Consider the following 25,127-nt stretch of genomic DNA (forward strand, 5'->3'; position numbering starts at 1 on the left):
CTCTGCCTAAACTGTGTCAACCCGGGGAAGGGATGCGGTGGCACATGCCTATAATCCCAGCACTTGGAGCCTGGAGGGAGTCGACGGTCATCCCTGGCTACATAGCAAGTTTAGGACCAGCTTGGGCTATATGCAGCCCTGCCAGAAAGAAAGAAACACAGAGAGGGAGGGAAGGAGGGAAGGAGGGAAGGAGGGAAGGAGGGAAGGAGGGAAGGTGGGAAGGAGGGAAGGAGGGAAGGGAAAAACTTTGGAACAGTTCCTCATGCCATGTGGGCCCCAGTGATAAAATTGTTTTAGATCTACTTCATAACTCTAATTTTGTTGTTGTTATGAATTGGAATGTAAATGTCTGTGTTTTCCAACGGCCTTAGATGACCCCTGTGAAAGGGTCACTCCGCCTCCGAAGGGTCTCAACCCACAGATTGAGAACTGCTGATTTAGAGGCTGGTGTTGTCCCTAGAAAAGACTGACTGATGTAACTCAGAACAACTTTTTAAAAATTAAATTAAATTTATTTATTATTATTTTTTTGCTTAAGCTTTTTAAATTTTTTATTAATTTATTCATATTGCATCTCAATGGTTATCCCATCCCTTGTATCCTCCCATTCCTCCCTCCCTCCCATTTTCCCCTTACTCCTCTCCCCTTTGACTGTGACTGAGGGAGACTTCCTCCCTCTGTATATGCTCATAGGGTATAATCAGAACAATTTTACATGGGGTGATCAAATCTCTCATGCCACAAAGATAAGGCTCAACTGATAAGTCATCTGAGGTTTTATGAGATACAGCAATTTAGAAAAATCTAAAGCCCATAATTCAAGCTTCTCTTTTCCTAACAGACATAAAAACTGATTTCCAGGGCCTGGGGAGGGAGATTGGTATTATTCTATACTAGAAGAGCAGGTATAGCCAGGCGGTGGTGGTGCACGCCTTTAATCCCAGCACTTGGCAGGCAGGGGCAGGCGGATCTCCATGAGTTCGAGGCCAACCTGGTCAACAAAATGAGTTCAGGACAGCCAAGGTTACACAGAGAAACCCTGTCTTAAAAAAAAAAAAGCCCCGTCCCCCAAAAAGAAGAGCAGGTATCATGGGAGTCCAAGACTATGAGAAAGTGGCATGATTTGTTAGCAAAGAATAAAAGAATTAAATATTTTCCCTTTGATTTGACAGATAATTCCTGAGAACTTCAGTGTTTTTCATTTGATCCAGGAAATGCGAACACACAGGCCTTCGCTCGTGCAAACTCAGGTATGGACTGTGGTGGTGAGAGGGGAGCGAGCGTCGGAGTCTTGCTGCACGCTTGTGTTTGTGGTGAGGCACAGGAGTGAGGTGAACTTGCTATGAGCTCTTCTCTAACTTGGAGTATCCCAGTGGTTTTCTGCAGCCCTTGTCCTGGGTCTGCTTATTTTCTTTTTTCTTTTTTTTTTTTTAAGATTTATTTATTTATTATTATGTACACAGTGCTCTGCTTGCATGTACTTCTGCAAGCCAGAAGAGGGCGCCATATCACATTACAGATGGATATGAGCCACTATGTGGTTTCTGGGAATTGAACTCAGGACCTTTGGAAGAGCAGGCGGCACTCTTAACCACTGAGCCATCTCTCCAGCCCATGGGTCTGCTTATTTTCATTCCTCATATTTTATTGTCTATCTTTATCATTTCTTGCTTAGGAAGGAAGTTGAAAAAGTCAAAGATTTTTGGACTCAGTAGAAAGAACCGGGTAATGTTAAGGGGTTGTAAGTTAACTTGAAATTTCATAGTTACAAATCTACCGCTGAGGTCAGAGAAAATCAGGGACTTGTCATTTCTGCTTCAAGAAAAAGTGATGTCATTTCTATGTTAGGAAGCAATGAAAAAATGGAATCAGGATAAGCATGTGCCTATCATATAGAGGTTGCTACTGTTACATTTCCCGTCTAGTCCCGTGTCTACAGGCACACCTTAAAAACATAACTACACTCAGCCTTTATTGTTTCCTGCCACCTTTGGACCCACTCTAGATTGCCCACACTATCTCATTTCACTGGGAATATTTTCCCCTCTCTTCTAATCCCAAATCTCTCATTGCCTATAGTATTAATTTCACATGTTTATATACCCATAACTTTCCTCAAATACATTTGTTCATCTTTAAGATGGAGCTTAATGTTGATCCACTCATGCATTCAAATTTGTATTGGTATCATGTGTAAGGCATGTTTGTGTATTTTTTCTGAACTATATTTAAGTGGAAAGACCCTGAAGTGTTTCACGTCCCTTATAAATGAACTTTCATAGTTGGAGATGGTGGTGCACACCTGCTATCCCATCACTCTGGGAGTTTGAGGCCAGCCTGGTCTACCATGGGAGTTCCATGACAGCCAGGGCTACACAGGGAAACCTTGGCTCAAAAACAACAACAGCAGCAGCAGCAGCAACAGCAACAACAGCTGACCGTGCACATAAGTGTAGAGATAAAGCAGTTCACAGTGGCAGGTTAGATATTTTAATGTTCAAGTTGTGAATGAAGGGAAAAAACAAAGAGCTATTAATACAAAAGTATCTGTTTGGCCCACACAGGTTTTCCATGAATAGGTTGTGGAAAAAATAATTTTTCATGTGTTGTCTGTAGGTGTTTTCTATATTCAACCTGTAAGAGGCAAGGTCATGTGAAATGGAAGCTTTAGCTGGTTTGAAGGGAAGGCAATGCGTATAAATATACAGACATACCCAGCAGGCAAGCAGCCTTGTTACATGAATGGCAGTGTTAAATTAATAAACACACCCCATTCCAGAAGGTCCCATCTCTGTCTGGCCTAGTTTTAAGAGTTTGAAGGTAACTGGAGACACTTTCATATTTCAGCATTGTTAGTGAACTAGCTAAGTGAATCTCACAGTTGTAGCTCATCTCCCAATGCTGCAAAATGGCAGGGTAGCCAGATGATGCTTCCTGCTTGATTTCTGTTCTCGCTCAGAGTCTCTGTCTCTGTCTTCATCTCTGCCTCTCTGTCTCTGTCTGTTTGTCTGTCTCTCTGTCTGTCTCTGTCTCTTTCTCTGTCTCTCTCTCTGTGTCTCTGTCTCTGTCTCTGTCTCTATGTGCCTCTCTCTCTCTCTCTCTCTCTCTCTCTCTCTCTCTCTCTCTCTCTCTCTCTCTGTCTTACCTCATACCCCAGTATGGCTTACGATTCACCACTGAGGACCCGGCTGGCTGTGGAGCTGTGACAACCCTTCTGCTTCAGCTTCTTCAGCACTGGGACTGCACTGTGTGGGGACCACAATGGCTGTGCTGGGTGATTAGATGCCACATTGTTCTCCTGCTAAAAATACCTTTGAAAACCTCTTTTATTTATTTGTATGGGGCTGTATAAAGTGCTGGAGGAAGTGCTTCAGGAAGCAGAAGGGCCCAAAGGAAGAATTAGCAAGCTGTAAGCCTTTCCGCACACAGTCAGGACAGAGTCCCAGCGTTTATCCCTTGGTTTACTTTTCTTTAGTATCTTGACTAGGAAAAAAAAATTTCAGCAACTTGATCTAAATACAGTAAAGGAAATCAGAGACGATTCAGCGTGTAAGCCATGTGCCGGGAGTTACTTCTGAACGGCCGTGGCCAAACTGACTAAAACAGGTCTACGAGCCTTCCTACTTCATAGAGCTTTGTGAAGGCCAAGTTAGAGATGCGTGTTGAAGCCATCAATCCATATACCAACCGTTACCTGATTTTTCCCCCCATAAATGAAGATGATTTACTCAAAATCAACATAGGACAATGTATATCATTTAAAAAATGATAGCAAAGAAAACAGAGATGAAATATAAGTAAAAAGAAAGATTCATGGCATAGCATCAATATATGTTAGCTAGAGTTATGTAAAATATATTCCCCATATATTCCCTAGAAGAATATACAAATCTGCAGTGGGCCACCCAATGTAAGGCATTGTTACTGAGCTTAGTAACATATGTTTAAGGATGTTTCCATTTTGAAATAGACCTCTGTAATTTACCTGTTGTTTTGATTTTCTTCATTTGCTGCACTTGTGATATGCTCCAGGAACAATACGAGTTGGTCTACAGTGCCGTGTTAGAACTGTTTAAGAGACATATGGATATTATCTCTGACAATCACTCTGGAAGACAGGTAATGTTTAAATTGCACATTGTTTTTCGTATGTTTTTGGCCAGAGCATCTCAGATTACTTGTAGGGCTCCTGTGTAGTCACAACTGAATTGGAAAGTCAGGATTGAATAGGGTTGTGTCAAAAAATCTCCTGTAGAGCTGGGCTCCTGTGGAATGGTGGCTCATTCCTGTAATCCCAGCACCCAGAGGCAGAGACAGGACTTTGTGAGTTCAAGGCCAGCCCGGTCTCCAAAGTGAGTCCAGGACAGCCAAGGCTATACAAAGAAACACTGTCTTGAAAAACCAAACCAAATAAACAAACAAAAAACAAACAAACTCCTGTGGAGGACAAATAAATTTTGAGTAGTTTAACTTCCCAATGTGTTAAAATTCACATCTTGATTTTTAACTCATTGCATATAATTTTAGAACCAACCTAATTAGGGCAAGCATGTGTTCTGATCTCTAGTTTTAGACCATTTTCTGCAAGTTAGACGAGATTAAATTTATAAACTCATAGATGAGCACTTTTCCAGGTCCCATCTGTCTTACTTTATAGCATATGTCTCTTCAAAATTTTTCTTTTTAAAAATTGCTAAGTAAAAGTTGAGCCAGGTGTGGTGACACACGACTTGAATCCCAGAGGCAGAGGCAGGCAGACCTGTGTGAGTCTGGAGGGCAGCTTGGCAAGCTCCAGGCTAACCAGGGTTACACAGTGAGACCCTGTCTAAAGAACAAAATAAAGAAAGAAAGAAAGAAAGAAAGAAAGAAAGAAAGAAAGAAAGAAAATGCAATTAAATATATTGTGAGTTTGAGGCCAGCCTGGTCTAAGAGCAAGCTCCAGGACAGCCAAGGCTATAAAAAGAAACCCTATCTTTCTTTCTTTCTTTTTCTTTCTTTCTTTTCTTTCTTTCTTTCTTTCTTTTTTTTTTTTTTTTTGAGACAGGGTTTCTCTGTGTAGCCATGGCTGATTTCGTAGACCAGGCTGGCCTGAAACTCATAGAGATCCACCTGCCTCTGCTTCCCAAGTGCTGGGATTAAAGGCGTGTGCCACCATTGCCTGACCAAGAAACCCTGTCTTAAAATATATATATCGTATATATATATATATATATATATGGTATAATGTTTTAAGGTAGAATTACTAAATCAAGATAATTAACATATTTACTTATAATTTAAGACCTATGTTCTACACAATTTTCTAATACATGATGTGTCATTATTAACTGTAGTCATAATATTTTATAGTAAACCTCTTGAATTTATTAGTGTCTGTTGGGAGGAATCTCCCTCCTTCCTACTCCCCGGCAGCCACCATGCTACTCCATGCTTCTATGTGCTTAGCTTATTTTATTTAGCACAATTTCCTCCAGGCTCATCCGTGTTGTTAAAAAAAAAAAAACCCAAAAGATCATTATTTTTTAAATGATCCTTGGACTTGAACATAGGGCCTCGTGAATGCCAGTAATTGCTTTAGCACTGAGTTGTATCACCAGCTCTGTTTTTCAACTTTTAAATTTTGAGACAGGGTTTTGCTTAAGTTGTCCAGACTGGCCTTGAACTTACGATTCTCTTGCTTCAGCTTCCTATGTAGCTGAAGCTACTAGCCTGTATCACCATGCCTGGCAGTGTGTGTGTGTGTGTGTGTGTGTGTGTGTGTGTGTGTGTGTGTGTGTATGTGTGTGTGTAAATGGTATGCATATGTGTGTGTGTGCAGTCAGCAGTCCAGATGCATGTAGAAGCCAGAGGTTAACATTACACATCTTTCTCAATTGCTCTTCCACTCTGTGTTTCTGAGGCAGGTGTCTCACTGAAATTACGGCTCTTTGTTTGAGTAGACTGGCTAGCCAGCAGGCCCTCTTTCCCCTGGATCTATCCACCTGTCCCCTGCCTTCAATACTGGGGCTATAGGTCCATCACACTCGGCTTTTATAAGTTATCTGGGAGTCTTAACACAGGTCCTCTCCCAGGACATTATTTCCTTCTTCTAAAAGGGAGCAATGGTTTTCCATTGTGAATATCTGCTATACTTTCTTTATCCATTCATCTATGGATGGATGTGTAAGCTGACCCCCTAGCTTGTTTATTGTGAACATTATACATTAAACACATGAGTACCCCCATACTAATTTTATTTCCCCTGAAAATGCCAGAAGTTGAATTGAGAAATTATATGGTAGTTTTTAAAAACTTTTTGAGGGACCTCAATACTGATATTTCACAATACCTAATCTAGTGTACATTCCCACCAACCATATATAGATGTGCACATCTTCTATATTCTTGCTAATATTTACCCATTGCTTGGCAGCAATTATTTATTGCCCCCGGCCCTGCCTCAGTCCTGGGGATTGAACCCAGGGACTCTTTAGTTTGCTCCCTTGGTTCAATTGCTTTACTAGTTGATTTCTCTTTAGATTTTCTATTTCTTCCTTGGCCAGTTTTGATATGGTGGGTGTCTCCAAGATCTTACCTGTCATATCTAGGTTATCCAACTTGTTAGTATGCAAACTATGTGGTACTTCTTTGCAAATTGTTCATAGCATTTTAATTCTTTTTTTTTTATTATATTCACATTTTCATCTTGGGTGTAAGGGCACATGTGTAGATACGTGAGCATGTTAATGTGCAGAGGCTCATGTATGCACATCAAGGTCAGAAATCAATGTTGGGTATAATTCCTCAGGAGCCATCAACCTTGTTTTGTGGGACAGAGTCTTTCCCTGGGATGTGGGGTCACTGATTAGGCTAGCTACCAGGAGGCCCAGGGCCCTCTGTCGCCACCAATTTAGTACTATGGTTACAGGTGTCCTACGCCGTGCCAGGTTTGCTTATTTATATTTTTTGAGGAGGGTTTTTCTTTTCTGGGAATTGAGCTGAAGTACTTTGCTAAATATGCTATCTATCCAGTTCCTGTATTTTTACCTTTGATTAATAATTTGGATTTTTTCTTGGTGTACCTACAGCCTAATAAATTTTGTTGATCTTTTAAAGTTGTTTTTCCACTTTTCTTATTCTCTATTTCATGTATGTCTGTTCTAATCTTTAATATTCCCTTGATGTTGCTAAGTTTGAGATTGATTTTAGTCTCCCCCAACCTAGTTTCTTAAAATGTAAAGTTAGGCTGTTCATTTGGGAGCTTTATTGACTGACTGATTGATTGATTGATTGATTGATTGATTGATTGAGACAGGGTTTCTCTATATATCCTCAGCTGTCCTGGACTCGCTTTGTAGACCAGGCTGGCCTGAAACTCACAGAGATCCGCCTGCCTCTGCCTCCTTAATTTTGGTTTTTTGAGACAGAGTTTCTCTGCACAGCCTTGGCTGTCCTGGAACTCAACCTGTAGATCAACCTGGCTCAAACTCACACAGTGCGTTCCAGCCTGCCTCTGCTTCCTGAGTGCTGATATTAAAAGTGTGCACCACCACTGCCTGGTGGGATTTTTCTTTTATAAGCAAATATGTAATTTATTTTATATTAACTCAGCAAAGCCAAATAAGCATACTGCTTTATATTTAACTAATTCTTTCAGAATTTATTGCAATATGTTTTGCTCATTTTTACCCTTACCTCTCCTCCTAATTCTTCTCAGAACTGCCAGTCATCTCTCTACCCCTTCCTAACTTCATATACATATATATATATATATATATATATATATATATATATATATATATATATATATATCCACCAATGCTAATTTGTGCTGCTCATATGCTTATGGGTGTGGTTGATCCTTAATTAAGAAAGCCGACTTCGCCTTCCCCAGAAGCCATTAACTGGCCATAGCAGCTCAGTTAGGGGTGGGTGTTATGGAGCCCTCATCCCCATCTATGTTTGAGTGTTGACTAGCTTGGTTTTATGGAGGTCCTGAATAGGCAAGCCTGCTGCTGGAGTTCACAAGTCACCAGAAGACACTGTTTCAGCCCTGTCCTTCCTCATCTTTCTGTCCCGCTTTCCATGATGGTGCCTGTGACTTGTTGGGGGTGTGTGGGGGGTGGGGAAGGGGTATTATTTCCCAGTTTTCCAAATATTAAATTGTTTCATTGACATTGCCTCATTAAAAAAACAAAACCTCTGGCGTTTCTCTTGAAGATTCAAGCAGAATTCTCAATTCCTGAACAAAATCTCACAAAATCTCAATCTGACTCTTGTCCTCCGGATTTACCAAAAAAGTGAGTAAACTTTGCTTAGCTACATGTTGACTAACTGTGCCTAAGGGATGAAATCTCATGTTCTACTTCTCGGTGCTACGGGAAGAGACCTCTTTTTGGGATGGTGTCAGCGTTCTCTCTTTGTTTCAGCGCAGTGAACGATGACGCAAAAGTGACAAACCAGCGGAGCAAACAGAGGGCGGAAGAGGAGAGCATGGATGCTCCTTCCTTCGGCTTTAGGACTTGTGAGATCAGGGCCAAGGAAGAGTTGGCTGTGAACTCGGCTAAATCAAGCCCATGCTTAGATCTTTTGGAGCTAAACTGTGGGTGTAACAACAAGGCTGTCATAACCAGGAGCGGCCAGGGAACGGCACCCCCACTAATGGGCGAGCCCCTTCAGAAGTATCAAAGTGTAGATTTCAGCCCCATTTTGTTTGGGTCCTGTCCTAGCGCTCCACCTATGAACCCAGCAGGCGGGTGTCATAATTCAACACGGCCGGTGACTCGGACCAAATCAACTCCATTCGCACCGACGCAGCAGCAAAAAGCAAACGCGTTGGGCATAGAAGACGGTTCCTCATGCTTGGAATCTCAACCGCACGAGCCTTGTCTCATGGAGCTGCGGGCGCCAAGAGTGGACCGCGTTTCCTCAGAGGAACTGAATTATTCGCTGCCATGTGCCTCTGAACGCACATGTGATGCCTCTGGTGCACCGCAGCACGGCCCCAGTGCTTCTAGAGTGCAGTCTTGCACGTCTTTGGTAGAAGACCCTTATTTTCCGTCATCACCTCCAAATAGTGCCGATTCTAAGATGTCTTTTGATCTGCCTGAGAAGCAAGACGGAGCCCCCTTTCCCCGTGATCTGCCACCAGCCTCTTCTACAACCTCCTTTTCTTGCTGCAGCTCACAGGATGCTTTAACGACAAGCCCTCTGAGCAGTTTTTCCCCACCATTAACCCAAGAGACAGCTGGGGAAGGTAAGTTCTTTTTTAAGATTTGCATAACGTTTTGGGCCTTGCCTGGTTTCCATGAAATATTTTGGTTTCTTCTCGTCCTGGCCCATTCTCTTCTGCTTCTTTTTTCTTGTTCTTTCTTCTCAAGAAATGCATTGTGTTGTTTTTTGATGATGCACCAAATCGAAGCCAACAACAGTGGAGGTAGCCAAGTCTGGGGACCCGCCTACGCCAACAGGAAGGCTTCAACCAAGGCCAAATCCATTCCAGACTTGTTTATCAAAAGCCCACAATTTACCGGTTAGCATGCGGGAGCAGTTTCCCAAGCACAGAGGCCAAGCTGAGGAGCAGCACCGAGCGGCCACCCAGAAATATTTGTCACACACTTAGGTGCTTGTAATGAGCTGACCACATTGCTAAGCATTGACTTCTTTTCCTGTAAGACAGGGAAGGGTAGGGCCCCATTTCCTGCACTTCTGCAGCATCTTAGTAGATGAGAAAACGTTCAGTGTTGTGTGACTTTAAAAAAAAATCTTTTAACACAACCTTCATAATTATCGCTTCTAATTCTAGATTTTTTTTTACATATCAAATATAGTTTTAACTGAGTTAGTCAGAACGCAATACTGAACACACATTAACGTTTTATAAGTAGACAAGTTATTCACTAGTCACTTTATGAGCTGCATCACATTAGACTATTATGGGGTGTTTCTTTGCCTCTTGCTTCTGTTTAGTGAAGTGAGTTGAACCTAGTGCCTCATGCATGCCAGGCAGTGTTTAAGTGGACTCTCCGGCCCTAACAATTTGATGTAGAAGATGAAGGAAGCAAAGAGCAAGCTTAATTCTCTTAGGCAAATTGCAAGATAATCTGTAGATAGCGTTTACTTAGGAAATATGGGAAACTGTTGCTCTGTGACATTTTTAATGCAGTTTCTTTTTCCTCTGTCTTGAAGTCATGGGGCTTGAGTCCAGCCAGCTGGAAAGGAGCTCTGTCATGGAGTTACAGCCCTGCTCCATATTTCTTTCTTCTTTCTCGTTTCTTGATGTAAATAGAATCTTACTACCCAAGCTGGCCGAGAGTTGATAGAGGTCAGGCAGATGTGGAACTCAGTGGTCCTGCCTCAGACTCTCAGCCGCTAGGGAATAATTTCTCCTTCCTTCTGTGCGTGCATGCGTGTGTGTGTGTGTGTGTGTGCGCGCACGCGCGCGCGAGCAGACATGCATGCATGTGTGAGCATATGTGGAGGCCAAATGAAGATCACAAGCAAATTGCTCCACTCTCTACCCTGTGACGGTGAGCTGTGGTCTCACTGAACTCAGAGCTTTCACTGTCCTACTCCAGGCTGAGGACTAGCAAGGCCTGTCTCCGCTCCTTCTCCTCCGGTGCTGGGTTACAGGCATGGCCTTGCTTTGTATGTGGATGCTGGGGATCTGAACTCAGGTGCAAACATTTTTACCCACGCAGCCATCCTCCCAGCCCCAAGATTGCTGTTTTGTTTTTCCTATTTTAGTTTTTTTTTTCAGACAGGGTCTCATGTATCCCAGGCTGGCCTCAAGTTCTCTACACAAACAAGGATGACTTTGAACTCTTGATGATAAATATGTGATAGTCAAACCTAGTAAGTTTAATAGATGAAAATTATTTGTTGTAAAAAAATTTTTTTATCTGGCTCTGAGAAGGTTCTTCTTTGGCCTAATTCTTTTTCAGTTTGTTCATTAAAATATACAAAAAAAATTGTGTGTGTGTGTGCGCGCGTGCACACAGGTCACCGAACTTGCTGGAGAAAGTTTTCTCCCATGAGGGTTCAGGAATTTAACTTAGGTTGTCAGGCTTAGTAGGAGCAAGTGCATTTGACCACTGAGCCACCTTACCATCAGGTGTTTTCTTTTTATAAACAACTACAATGTTTTAAACTTTTTAGAGCATCAAAAATAACAAAGTAGCCAAATTTTCATTTTGTAGCCAAATTGACATGTCTGCCACCTGGTGGCAGTTTCTTATAATAGCATGTTAAATGTTCTACACAAATTCTGAATAGTTTTATGAGCTCTCTAGTCCACTTCCATTCCCAGAAGTTTCTCCTTCTTTCTTGACAAACTGTTTCTACTTATGTAACAAACATCGCATTTTGGATTCTGTATGAAGTAATAAAAGGATTTTTGTTTTTCAAGACAGGTTTTTCTGTGTAGCCCTGGCTGTTCTGGAACTTGCTCTGTAGAGTAGGCTTAGCTTCAAACTCACAGAGATCCACGTGCCTCTGACTCCCCCCACACCCCCATCACCCAGTGCTTGGATTAAAGGTATGCACCACCTCCACCAGGCAAGAAGGGAATTAAAAAAAAAATCTGTGTAAACGAATGTTTAGCTGACAAAAGCGTCCTGTTGTGAACGCAATGGAAACAGAAAGGAAAGAGTTAGGCAGAGAATAATCGAAACCGCCCTAACAGCAACTCCATCAAGGCATGCAGGGGGCATGCGAACCTTTACACCCAGTACAGAGCCTCAGAAAGGTTTTACCTACAGACAAATGTATTCTTTCCCCTAGAGCAAGCAAATACGACACTGTTAAGTTTACACTTAGGATTAGATTGGAATGTAAGGATCCCCTTTATTCTCATAAAAAACATTGTGATAACTTTTCTGTTACTTGGATAGCTCCTGCTCCACGGGCCGATGACGAAATCCCGCCCCCACTCCCTGAAAGAACACCGGAGTCCTTCATTGTGGCTGAGGATGGTGAGTGCGACTCTGTCAGTACGAAGTGTGTGTCCCTTCTCAGGTCCCGTCGTGCTCCCTGTGCGACTGCTGACCACACCTTCACCTTCTTTAACAATGACCTCACTCAGCCGGGGTGTGGTGGCACAGGCCTATAATCCCAGCACTCGGGAGGCAGAAGCAAGCGGATCGGATCTCTGTAAATTCGAGGCCAGCCTGGTCTACAAAGTGAGTCCGGGACAGCCGAGGCTACACAGAGAAACCCTGTCTTTAAAAAAAAAAAAGAGAGAGAAAGAAAAGAAAAAACAAACAAACAAACAAAAAACCCACAAAACAAACACCTCACTCCTAAGAACCGGCACATTCTCTTTGCGACAGGAGAATTCTCACCCAGAGCTGCTGAATCCCTACCTCTGGTGGTGAAGGTGAGGATCGGAGCATCACAGGAATGGAGCGGAGCATCTGAATCAAAGATCCTCGACCCCGTGGGACTTATGCCAAGCAAGGTTTGTAATTTTCTGATGACTCACTCATTTGTATTCTACTCATTTTTCATTTTTAGACATATTTATTTTATTTAAGGTGTAAGCATGCTTTACACATAGATATAGATATAGATATAGATATAGATATAGATATAGATATAGATATAGATATAAATCTATCTCACTCGTATGCCCGGCGCGGGGGTGGTTGAGAGCCACCCCGTGGGTGCTGAGAACTGAACCCAGGTCCCCTGCCAGAGCAACAAGTGCTCTAACTGCTGTGTTATTCTCTTCATTTTAACAACCGTTACTCAGTAATTACTAAGTAGATCCTAAGTGTAAAACAACATGCTAAAGGATGAGTGGGGGATAAGAGAGATGGACAAGGCATGCCTTCTCACTTTTAAGAAGCTTACATTTAAGCTGGACACGGAGACGCACACCTGTAATCCCAGCACTCAGGGAGGCACAGGCGATTGGATCACTGTGAGGTCAAGGCCAGCCTGGTGTACAAAGCGACTTCAGGACATCCAAGGCTACACAGAGAAACTCTATCTTGAAAAACCAAAAACCAAAAGGAAACCAAACAAAAGCTTCCATTTGAAGTACAGGATGCATATATGAATCTTTATGTTTATTATATCAAGAACAATACATCAGTGAGATGGGAAAGGTTATAAGGATTCAAAGGACAGGAAAGCTTTTCAAGTTGAGAGTGATCAGAAGGGCCCAGGGAGAGAGAAGACATTTGAGCTGATTTCTAAGAGAAAGTTAAGGCAAGACCAAATCCAGTGTTTTGTAAGTAGACAAGCTATTTGCTGCAGTCACTTCATGAGCTGCACCACGTTAGCGATGAACCGCTTGGAATAATGTTTCCTGATTCCAGAAGAAATATCTGTGTTTCTGATAATCGGTTACACATTACATTTCTATATATTCTTTGAACCAACAATGTAATGTCTACATTGATTTCAGAGATCAGAGAATTAATTAAACATTTAGAAGTTCCTCCTGGGCTGTGGGTGTAGCTTAGTGCTAGCATTTGTCTGGCACTGTAAGACTCCAGATTTAATCCCCAGTACTGAACTAAAAAATAGCTCCTACAATTGTAATGCTGGAAAATTACATTGTTAATGTGATGTTGTTACAATCACTGTTAATACCATGCTCACACATAATGGTCTTTTTTCTTAGCTCACAAAGAGAAGAACAATCAGCCCTTTTCAGTGTCATAAAGTAATTACAATTTCAACAACTTATCTCCAAATAAAATTTTAGGACAATGTTCTAAAATTTTCAAAGAAACAATTTAGAAGAAGATCAACTTATAATTTCCGTATGATATAAAACTATGACACTCACTGTTAAGAGTCATGGGTTTCTTTTTATAACTCAGAATACTTATGAATAAATAGTGCTATCACTATTTATAGTTATGTAAACTATAATTTTAAAAAATGGTATGTATTGTGTCAAGCTTGTATTGTATGTGTACATTTCATTCTTTACCTTTTTTCCTCCTCACCTCTTCAGAATGTGGAACTCCAAAGTCCCAGATCAGGTAAAGACCTCTTGACTTTAGATGGCATTTAATCCTAAGAACTTGTTTTGTAAGAACAGCTCATTAAGTTAGAGTGATTCACCCCAGGATTATTCTTGGTTCTTGTAAGTGCTTCTTCTGTCTTCATTTATTTTTTATTTTCCCAAACTTACAGTTTTGTTTTTTCGTGGGTAAGGTAAAGGCAAGATACTTTTTTAAAAAAAGCATGATTTCAGATAGGATATTTTAAAATTGAAATAGTCTAAAACAATCCTGTGTAAAAAGAACAGAGCAGAACACTACTCTCCTACTTGACTTCAAATTACATGAAGCCACAGAAGTCAGCAATGCAAGGTGCCGACATAACAGACACACAAGCTAGAAGAGCAAAGTAAATACCCCAGAGGTGAACCTACATGTGCTCTGTAGTCAGCTGACTTGGAAAAGATGCTATGAACATGCACGGGGAACAATAGTGTTTTCAACAAATGATTCTCTGAAAACCAGTATCCACAGGCATAATAAGGGAGGCTCCTACCTCTCACCAGCCACCCAAACCAACCCAGCATCTACTAAAGTTTAATTATAAGACTGGAAACTATTAAATGACTAGAAGAAAAACTTTAGGACTTTGGAATGGGTGAGGATTTTTTTTGAACAAGACATTTAAAAAAAACCAATGAGTTAACAAAAGCAAGAATAGACAAGTGAAATTATTCCAAATAAGCCTCACACAGCAAAGGCAACAACCTTTGCCTTTAACGTAGAAAAACTTTGTGTATTGTGTATCTGAGAAGCACAGCCATGTTCAACATTACTTTAGTGACTCAGATTTATTTATTTATTTATTTATTTATTTATTTATTTATTTACTGTGTATTTTCCAGACAAATTTCTCTGTATAGCTTTGGCTGCTCTGGAACTTGCTTTATAGATCAGGCTGGCCCTGAACTCAGATATTTGCATGCCTTTTCCTTCTGGGTGCTGGAATTAAAGGTCTGCACCACCATGCCTGGCTTTAGTGACTCAAAATTTAAAGATCCTATGTGACTAGGATGCTCTGGATATTGACCAAAATGTGTAGGGAACACAAAAATAATGAATATGTATATATATATATATATACATATATATATGTTAAAGTTATTTTTATAAAACTGTGTTTGTTTTTCAGTTTCTCTCTTATCCTGGGCTAGCATTAAAATAGTTGAGACTCTATTATGTTGTTTTAACAAGCTTCACAGCACAAGAACTGAGCAGTTATTACTCTATTCTTAACCATCTAAGCTAATTTGGCCTCCTCCCAACATACATCCCAGAGATACTTACATTTTGTAGCTTTCCCTGCTTCAGCTCCCATCCTGATGCCTTCTAGACCTCTGCACATAGCAGACTCTCTCCTTCCTCTCCTTCCTCCTCCAGCTCCTCCTCCCCTGGCTTGCAGGAAGTCCAGCCCTATTCTCTCTTTTTCTCAGCAATTGACTGTAAGCTGCTTTATTGGCATATCAGGGGACAATGGGGGAGCAATGTTAGCACAACATGGAGACAGAAGATTCTCAGAACACGGATTGTAACCAGATATGAGGGTGGGGTACAGAAATCAGCATTTGAATTACACAACAATCTTATGCCTACATATATATGCATATATAATATATATTTTATATATTATATATATACATACAGACACATATATATCATGCATGTCATGATTTTAAAATTGGCAGTAAATCTAAATATATTTCTTAAAAGAAAATATACCAGTGTCCAACAGAGATAAAGATATTCAGGACCACTAGTCATCAATGAAATACAAGTGAAAACCATAATTAATTATAACCCCACTTCACTAAGAATGGTCATTATCAAAAAACAAAAGTGGGGGCTGGAGCCAGGCATGGTGGTGCACACCTTGAATCTCAGCACTTGCGAGGCAGAGGCAAGTGAATCTCTGAGTTTCAGGATGGCCCAGTTGACTGAGTTCCAGGACAGCCAGAGCTTCACAGAGAAACTCCTCCTTTCGGGGGGGAAAAAGTGGGGCCAGAGAGATGGCTCAGGGGTTAAGATCATGGGTTACTCCTCCATAGAGCCCAGGTTCAATTGCCAGCATTTGGCTCAGAAGTATCTGTAATTATAATTCCATGGGGGTTGATGCCCACTTCTGGCCTCTGTGGATACTGCACACATGTGGTACACAGACATATATGTAGGTAAAAATACCCATACATGTAAAATAAAAATAAATGGAAGAGAGAGAGAGAGAGAGAGAGAGAGAGAGAGAAGAAGAAGAAGAAGAAGAAGAAGAAGAAGAAGAAGAAGAAGAAGAAGAAGAAACAGACAGACAGACAGACAGATAGACAGAGACAGAGAGAGACAGAGACAGAGGGAGAGGGAGAGCATGCAGGGCCTGGAAGATTGCCCAGAAGGTAAAAGCTCTTGCCTGACACCCTGAACTTGATATCTGAAACCAGCATAAAGGTAGAAGAAGAATTTACTCACAGAGTTGTCTTCTGACCTCTATATACATGCAGTGGCATATGTCACACTCCCCCAATAATAATAAATTAAATTAAAACAAAAGATAAATGCTGTTGAGAATTTATAGAAAAAGGCAGCCTCTGCACATGTTAGTGGAGCTGTAAAGTAATGCAACCATTACTGAAAGCAGTAGGAAGGCTGGGTACAGTGGTGTGTGCCTGTACTCCTGGCACTCGGGTGCCTGGATATTGTACTGCTTTTCTCATTGCTGTGACAGAAATTTAAGGAAGTAAGGGTTCATTTTGGCTTGTAGTTTGAGGGTATAGTCCACTATGACAGTAAATGCATGGTGGCGGCAGCGTGAAGACCCTGGCTACATACACTGCATCTGCAGTCAGGGAGCAGAAGAAGGTGCTCAGCTACCTTTTCCTTTTTATTCAGTCCAAACGTAGACTAGTGCCCACCACATGTAGGTCATTTTCTCCTCAGTCAGCTGAATATATTCTCCAACAGGCATGCCCAGAGATATGTTACCATGGGGACTCTAAATCACATCAGGTTGACAATCAAGATTAATTGTCACAATTCTACTCCACGTCACCTTGACACCTACCTACACATATCCTTCCACTCCTTGTTCCCATAGAGTCATGGCCATCTCGTGAGGCAAAACACATAAAGTCCAACTCCAACTTTGACTTCCTCATTTCTGATGTGGATCCCCTTGATCTCTGTTTGCTGTCTTATTGCTCTAGCTAGAACTTCAAGTACTATATTGAAGAGCTATGGAGAGAGTGGGCAGCCTTGTCTAGTTCCCTATTTTAGTGGAATTTCTTTGAGTTTCTCTCCATTTAATTTGATGTTTGCTATTGGCTTGATGTATATAGCCTTTATCATGTTTAGGTATGTGCCTTGTATCTCTCCAAGACTTTAAACACGAATGGGTGTTGGATTTTGTCAAATGCTTTTTTGGCATCTAAGAATATGTTCATGTAGTTTTTTTCTTTCAGTTTATTTGCATGGTAGATTGCATTAATGGACTTCCATATATTGAACCATCCCTGCATGCTTGGGATGAATCCTACTTGATCATGGTGAATGATATCTTTGATGTATTCTTGGATTTTGTTTGTGATTATTTTTTATTGAGTATTTTTGCATTAATGTTCACAGGAGAAATTGGTCTGAAATTCTCTTTCTTTGTTGGATCTTTGTGAGGTTTAGGTATCAAGGTGACTGTGGCCTCATAGAATGAGTTTGATAATGTTCCTTCTATTTCTATTTTGTGGAATAGTTTGAAGAGGATTGATATTAGCTCTTCTTTGAAAGTCTGATAGAATTCTGCCCTGAAACCATCTGGCCCTGGGCTTTTTTTGGTTGTGATACTTGATGACTGCTTCTATTTCTACATGATATAAAGGATATTTAATTTGTTTACCTGATCCTGATTCAACTTCGGTAAGTGGCATCTATCCAGAAAATTGTCCATTTCGTTTAGATTTTCAAATTTTGTGGCATTTGGCTTTTGAAGTAAGACCTAATGATTCTTTGGGTTTCCTCACTGTCTGTTGTTGTCTCCTTTTTTATTTCTGATTTTGTTGATTTGGATAGTGTCTCTCTGCCTTTTAGTTAGTTTGGTTAAGAGTTTGGCTATCTTGTTGATTTTCTCAAAGAACCAGCTCTTAGTTTCAGTGATTCTTTGAATTGTTCTCTTTGTTTCTAATTTATTTATTTTAGCCCTGAGTTTTATTATTTTCAACTCTCTATTCCTCTTCATGTGTCTGCTTCTCCCCCCCCCCCTCCATGGCTTCCAAATGAACCATTAAGTTGCTTGTATGAGATGTTTCCATTATCTTTATGAAGGCACTTAGTGCTACGAACTTTCCTCTTAGCACTGCTTTCATTGTGTCCCATAAATCTGGGTATGTTGTACCTTCATTTTCATTGAATTTTAGGAAGTTCCTAATTTCTTTCTTTATTTCTTCTCTGACTCAGTTATCATTGATTAGAGTGTTGTTCAGTTTCCAAGTGTGTGTATGCTTCTTGTTATTTCTGTTCTTGTTGAGGCCCAACATTAGTCCTTGGTGGTCTAATAGAGTATAAGGTATTATTTCAATCTTCTTGTATCTGTTGAGGCCTGCTTTGTGACCTACTATATGGTCAATTTTGGAAAAGATTCTGTGAGGTGCTGAGAAGAAGGTATAATCTTTTGTGTTTGGGTGAAAAGTTCTGTAGATACCAGTTAGGTCCATTTGATTAATGACATTTGTTAGTGTCATTATTTCTAGGTTTAGCTTCTGTTTCATTTATATATCCTTTGGTAAGAGAGGGATCTTGAAGTCTCCCACTATTAATGTGTGGGGATTAATGTGTGGTTTAATGATTTTTTTTTTTTTTTACAAATGTGAGTTCCCTTGTATTTGGGCTTATATGTTCAGAATTGTGATGTCATCATGATTGAGTTTTTCTTTGATGAGTATGAAGTCTCCTTTTTCATCTCTTTTGATTAATTCTGGTTGAAAGTCTTTTTTTTTTTTTTTTTTAGATATTAGAATGGGCACTCCAGCTTGCTTCTTGTGTCCATTTGCTTGGAAAACCTTCTTTCATCCCTTTACTCCTAGGTAATGCCTATCTTTGTGTCTGAGGTGTGTTTCTTGTATGCAGCAGAATGTTGGGGCTTGTGTATGCATCCATTCAGTTAGTCTGCATCTCTTTATTGGAGAGTTGAGGCCATTGATGTTGAGAAAGATTAATAACCAGTGACTGTTACATCCTTTTATTTTGATGTTGGTTGTTATAGTGTGTTTGTGTGCTTGTTTAATTTTTGTTTTGCTAAAGTGACGTCATCTATTTCTTGTGTTTTCCTGGGTATAGTTAGCCTCCTTTGGTTGGAGTTTTCTTTCTAGTATCTTCTGTCGGGCTGGCTTTGTGGATAGGTACTGTTTAAATTTGTTTTTGTCTTGAAATGTCTTGTTTTCTCATCTGTGGTCATTGAAAGTTTTGCTGGGTATAGTAGTCTAGACTGCCATCTGTGGTCTCTCACGGTTTGCAAGACATATGCTCAGGCCCTTCTGCCTTGATTCAGATAGGTTTGCCATTGTATGTTACTTGGCCTTTTCCACTTGCCACTTTTAATACTTTTTCTTTGTTCTGTAATTTAGTGTTTTGATTATTATGTGGAAGGAGGTTTTTCTTTTTTGGTGTACTCTATTTGGTGTCCTGTAAGCCTTTTGTATATTGTTAGGCTTCTTTTTCTTTAAATTGGGGAATTTTTCTTATATGATTTTTAAAAATATTTTGGAGCTGGGCATCTTCTCTTTCCTCAATTCCTATTATCCTTAAGTTTCGTCTTTTCATGGTGTCCTTGATTTCTTGGATGCTTTCTGTCGGGAATTTTTTTGACTTAACATTTTCTTTGATGGTTGCGTCAAAATCTTCCATTGTATCATCTACACCTGAGAGTCTTTCCTCCATCTATTGTATTCTGCTGGTGATGTTTACCTCTGTATTCCTGTTTTATTCTCTAAGTTCTATCTTCTCAGACTTTCCTCAATTTGTGCTTTTATTATTGTTTCCATTTTCACCTTCAGATCTTGAATCATTTTATTGATTCCCTTTACCTGATTGTTTGCATTTTCCTGATTTTTTTCCCCAGTGATTTCTTTTTTTCATTTCCTCTCTATTGGCCTCTGCCATGGCCTCTCTAAGGTCTTCAATCTGTTCACCTTTATCTTCCTGTATTTGTTTACAGATTTTTATTTGTTTCTTTCATTATCATCTTTAGGAAAGATTTGAGTCATTTTCTTGTATTTCAGATGTGTTAGATTTTCCAAGGCTGATTGCTTTGGGATAACTGGGTTCTGGAGATGCCATAATATTTTGGCTTTTGTTGTTTGTGTTTTTGCAATGGCCTTTCAGCCATCTTGCTGTCTTTGGTGTTGGGTGGTAGTTTCTGGTGTCCTTCACTGGCCATCATAGGTGAGTGGCTATAGGTTGAGATCCCTCACCTTTGGGGATCAGGGAACTTTTCAGGTGGATCAGGTGAGTGACATGAGATCAGATCTTGGAACTTTCCGTGGAGCAGCTAGGTGACCATAAAGTCAGATCTATCTGTGTTCCACACTGTGGTGTCTCTTCTCAGCATGGAAACTTAGCCACTGCTGTTTGTAGCACACAGTTCCTTCTGAAACATCAAGTGCAGGTGTTATGTGCCCTGCCAGGCATGGGGCTAGTCCTTGGAGCTTGCACCCATACCTGCGTGGACCCAAGAATTTTTTGTGGATTGGCTAGGTGACTGTCAGATCCACTTGTGCTCAAGACTATGGTGTCCCCTCTGGGCTAGAAGACCAAGATGCTGGTGTTTTTCTGGTCCTCCGCTTCTTCTGAGACCTGGAGCTCAGAAGCTGCGTGCCCCACAGGGGTGCTATTAGTCCTTGGAGCCTGTGCCCATGCCTGCAGGAATCCAGGGACTTTTCTGTGGATTAGCCCCATAGCCGAGGCCAGACTCACCATGCTCCATACACTGGACCACTCTCACCTAGGGATCACCAGCACTAGTGTTCTGTAGTTCTCAGTTTGGTCCTTAGATCACTGATGTCCTACTGATCGATGAAGGTATGTGTTAGGTGCTGCCATCTTGGATCCCTCCTAGGTTTCTTTTTAATGACACCATTCTATGTAACAATTGTAGCAGCTTTTGAACCTGCCTTGTCTATATTGTTAAACTTATTTACACTCTTTTCCTTGACAAACAGTACATTTATTTCTTCTCCTCCTCCTCTTTCTCTTCCTCCTCTTCCTTCTCCTCCTCCTTCTTTTTTGTTTTTGAGACAGGGTTTCTCTGTATAGCCTTGGCTGTCCTGGACTCCAACTCAGAAATTCACCTGCCTTTGCCTTGTGAGTGTTGGGATTAAAGGTGTGTGCCATCATGCGTGGCTACTGCACATTTCTTATTGTTTTACATTTTACTAAAACTGCAGACCTGAATAAGAGAAAGCAGTGGGCATCCCACAGGCCCAATACTATTTTGTCTTGAATTACCTCCACTAATGAACTAGTACATCACGCATGTATCCAGAACACAGGTAGAGTGCAAACAGATTCTTTGGCAGGATATAAATCAAATGGCTTCTATCTGAGTTTCCTATAGAGTCCTTGTTGAAACTTATGAGCTAGGCCCCTGTTACTCACATTTCTTTCTGAATTTTGGACTTTCAAACTCTCACCAGAAAGGCCCATTAAATTCTATTTATAGCATTCTAGGAATTTTCTGGCATGAGGTTACACATTCCTTCACCTTCCTCCTCTAAAGCAATTCCAAAGGCCTACAAGCAACATGGTAAAGTTCATCACAACAATGGCTCACTTCTCAGTACTAATATTTTCTGTATTATTTTTCTCACTGCTGTGACAAAAACACCTGACAAAGTCAACTTTGTGGAAAACAGGTTTATTTTGACTCACAGTTTGATAGTGGAGTCGTTCATTGTCTTAGTTAGGGTTCTATTGCTGTGAAGAGACACCGTGAGCACAGCGAGTCTTATAAAGGAGAACATTTAATTGGGGCTGGCTTACAGTTCAGAGGTGTAGCCCACTATCATCATGGCGGGAAGCATGGCAGCGTGCAGGCAGACATGGTGCTGGAGAGGGAGCTGAGAGTTCTACATCTGCATCAACAGACATCAGGAAGACAGTGAGATACTGGGCATGGCTTGAGCATCTGAGACCTCAAAGCCCACCCCACAATGACACACTTTCTCCAAAAAAGCCACACCTACTCCAACAAGGCCTCCTAAATGTGCCACTCCTAATGAGACTCTGGGGCCTTTTTTATTCAAACACCACATTCATGATGGCAGTGGCCCATGATGGTGCAGACTGTCATGGTGCCTAGGTAGAAGAAGCTCACAGTGCATCTATAACCAGGAAGCAGAGAGAGATGAATTGGTACTCAATTCACTTTCTCCTTTTTTATTCAGTCTTGGATCCCAGACTATGAGATAGTCTTTCTACCCTAACTAACCCAATCAAGAAACTTCCTCAGAGACATGCCAAGAAGTTCATTTCCATGTTGACTCTAAAGCCCATCACCTTGACAATCAAGGGGTGGGGAGAATGATGAGCCTGAGGGCAGCTGGTATGCACTGTAAGACCTTATCTCAAAAAACCCGAGGGGTAGAAAAGAAGAGATGAAGGGAAGAAAGGAAAGAAAGAAAAGACAAACAGTATGGAGTGTTAGGTCCTGCCGCAGGGCATGGCTGGCATACCCTGCCCTCTACCTAGGGGCAGGTCTTCCCCTTTCCCAGAGACCCTTCACTATATAATCCAAACATTTTGGCTTCCCCTATCCCCTTTCCCTGCTTCCCCTTCCCTCTCTCCCTTCCTTCTCCCCTAACCAGGATGTGACTCTCTTTTCCTCCCCCTCCCCCTCCCCCTCCAGTGCTGCTCTGATAAACCTGCATTTATATAATATAGTTTTGTTATCATATGCTCCAGAAATCCCACTACTGAGTAGATATGTAAAGGACATATAGACAAATAGATACTTATACTTACATTTTTCACAAAAGCACAGTATTCAACAAATAAGAAACACAATCTAAGGGGCTGGGCCTGGAGGCGCACACCTTTAATCCCAGCACTCGGGAGGCAGAGGCTGGTGGATCGCTGTGAGTTCAAAGCCAGCCTGGTCTACAAAGCAAATCCAGGACAGCCAAGGCTACACAGAGAGACCCTGTCTCAAAAAACAAACAAACAACAAACAAACAAACCAAAAAAAAAAAGAAAAAAAGAAAAAAAAGGAACACAATCTAGGACTGGAGAGATGGCTCAGAAGTTAAGAGCAGAGGTACTGAGTTCAATTCCCAGAAACTACATGGTGACTCACAGCCATCTATAATGTAATCAGATGCCCTCTTCTGGCATGCAGGCATACATGCAGGAAGAGCACTGTATATATAATAAACAAACAAACAAACAAACAAATAAACACAATCCATGTGCCATAAACTTATTCATGGTTAACAAAATGCCATACACACACACACACACACTCAGTAAGAAAAAGGATGAAGCTCTGTCCTTTGTGACAACATGGATAGGACTGGATATCACTATGTTAAATGAAATAAGGAAGGCACAGAAAGACAAGTATTTCATGATCTCACACATATGTGGAGAATAAAAAAGTTGATCTCTGCCGGGTGAGGTGGTGCACGCCTTTAATCCCAGTACTCGGGAGGCAGAGGCAGGCAGATCGCTGTGAGTTCAAGGCCAGCCTGGTCTACAAAGTGAGTCCAGGACAGCCAAGGCTACACAGGGAAACCCTGTCTTGAAAAAAAAAAAGTTGATCTCACAGAAGTTGAGAGTATAGTGGTGGTTGCAGAGGGAGAAGACAGATGAGCAAAGTTGGCCATTGGCCACTAAGTTACCAGTAGTTGTATGGAGATCTAATATGTTGTTGCATAGGTCAGAGGTTACTAAAGTTATACATTGTTCATTTCTAAAGACTGGAAAAAAGGACGTCTAATTGTTCATTATAAATGATAAATGTTTGAGTAAACATGTTTAACTTGACTTAATATTATACAATGTATACATGTATTGAAATATCATATAGTATCTCATTATATGTACAATGTTGATATTTTATATAATTCATCTTAAAAGAAATTTAATAAGCCTGGAGTGATGGCATACATCCTTAATCTCAGTACTTGGGAGGCAGAGGCAGCAGGATCTCTGTCAATTCAAGGCTAGCCTGGTCTACAAATCTAGTTACAAGACAGTCAATGCTGTTGCACAGAGAAAGGCGTCTCACAATGGTCTATAATGGAATCCAGTGCCCTCTTCTGGCATGCAGGCATACATGCAGACAGAGCACTCATACACATAAAATATACATGTAAATAAATCTTTAAAAAGAAATGTAATTTAAAAATTAAAAAATTCCAGTTTATAGATTCTTACTACTGTTAAAAAAGTAATTCTAAACAATTATATCTGGTACCTAATAAATCATTTTATTTTTTATATGGGTGTTTTGTCTGGATTTATGTCTGTGCATCACATGTGTTCAGTGCTCAATGAAGCCAGAAGTGGATGCCAGAGCCTCTGGAACTGGCATTACAGATGATTGTAAGATGCCATATGGGTGCTGGGAACTGAGCTTATGTCCTCTGGAAAAGCAACCTGTGTTCTTAACTGTACCCATTTAAAAATTTTTGTTATTGCTCTTCTTTGTCTTGAGTTTTGCTTATTTCTACACTGAACAAAACTGGGTAACATCTACTGGGAATACATAGGTGCTTTCCATACATTAACATAGTCTGTAGTTTCCATTAGCATATGTAGTCATATTATCATATTACTTATATATATATAATATCTTATATATAACATAGGATATACAATATCCTATATATAATATCATATATATATATATATATATATATATATATATATATATATATATATGGTATTAAAAAGCATGAGCTTTTGGAGCACTCTATAATTGAAATCACCAATCTGCTAAGAATTACTAAAATATATAACCTTAACTAAATAGCATACTTTCTGAACACTGGGCATGATGGTTCATGCTCTTAATCCCAGTATTTAGGAGATGAATTCAGGCAGATCTCTGTGAGTTCAAGGCTAACCTGGCCTGTATAGCAAATGCCAAGCCATAGGAGC

The 25,127-nt window shown here is 40.6% G+C and overlaps 1 protein-coding gene across 5 annotated transcripts in view; it reads left to right on the plus strand.

The window, feature by feature from the left end:
• The window catches only part of PTPN22 (protein tyrosine phosphatase non-receptor type 22), a 78,890-nt gene that overhangs the window by 41,966 nt on the left and 11,797 nt on the right, over positions 1-25,127 (plus strand). For all 5 annotated transcript variants that reach the window (XR_014774097.1, XM_084755355.1, XM_084755358.1 and 2 more), the window contains 7 exons: positions 1,173-1,250; positions 4,033-4,119; positions 8,200-8,279; positions 8,409-9,235; positions 11,871-11,951; positions 12,309-12,436; positions 13,949-13,976. Coding sequence is in view for 4 of the 5 variants with exons in the window: in XM_084755355.1 (XP_084611481.1) it covers positions 1,173-1,250; positions 4,033-4,119; positions 8,200-8,279; positions 8,409-9,235; positions 11,871-11,951; positions 12,309-12,436; positions 13,949-13,976 (1,309 nt within the window). In the remaining variant the exon portion in view is untranslated. The remainder of the gene's footprint in view (positions 1-1,172; positions 1,251-4,032; positions 4,120-8,199; positions 8,280-8,408; positions 9,236-11,870; positions 11,952-12,308; positions 12,437-13,948; positions 13,977-25,127) is intronic.

The sequence above is a fragment of the Acomys minous genome, assembly GCF_964271855.1.
Source record: "Acomys minous genome assembly, chromosome: 14".
Lineage (NCBI taxonomy): Eukaryota > Metazoa > Chordata > Mammalia > Rodentia > Muridae > Acomys > Acomys minous.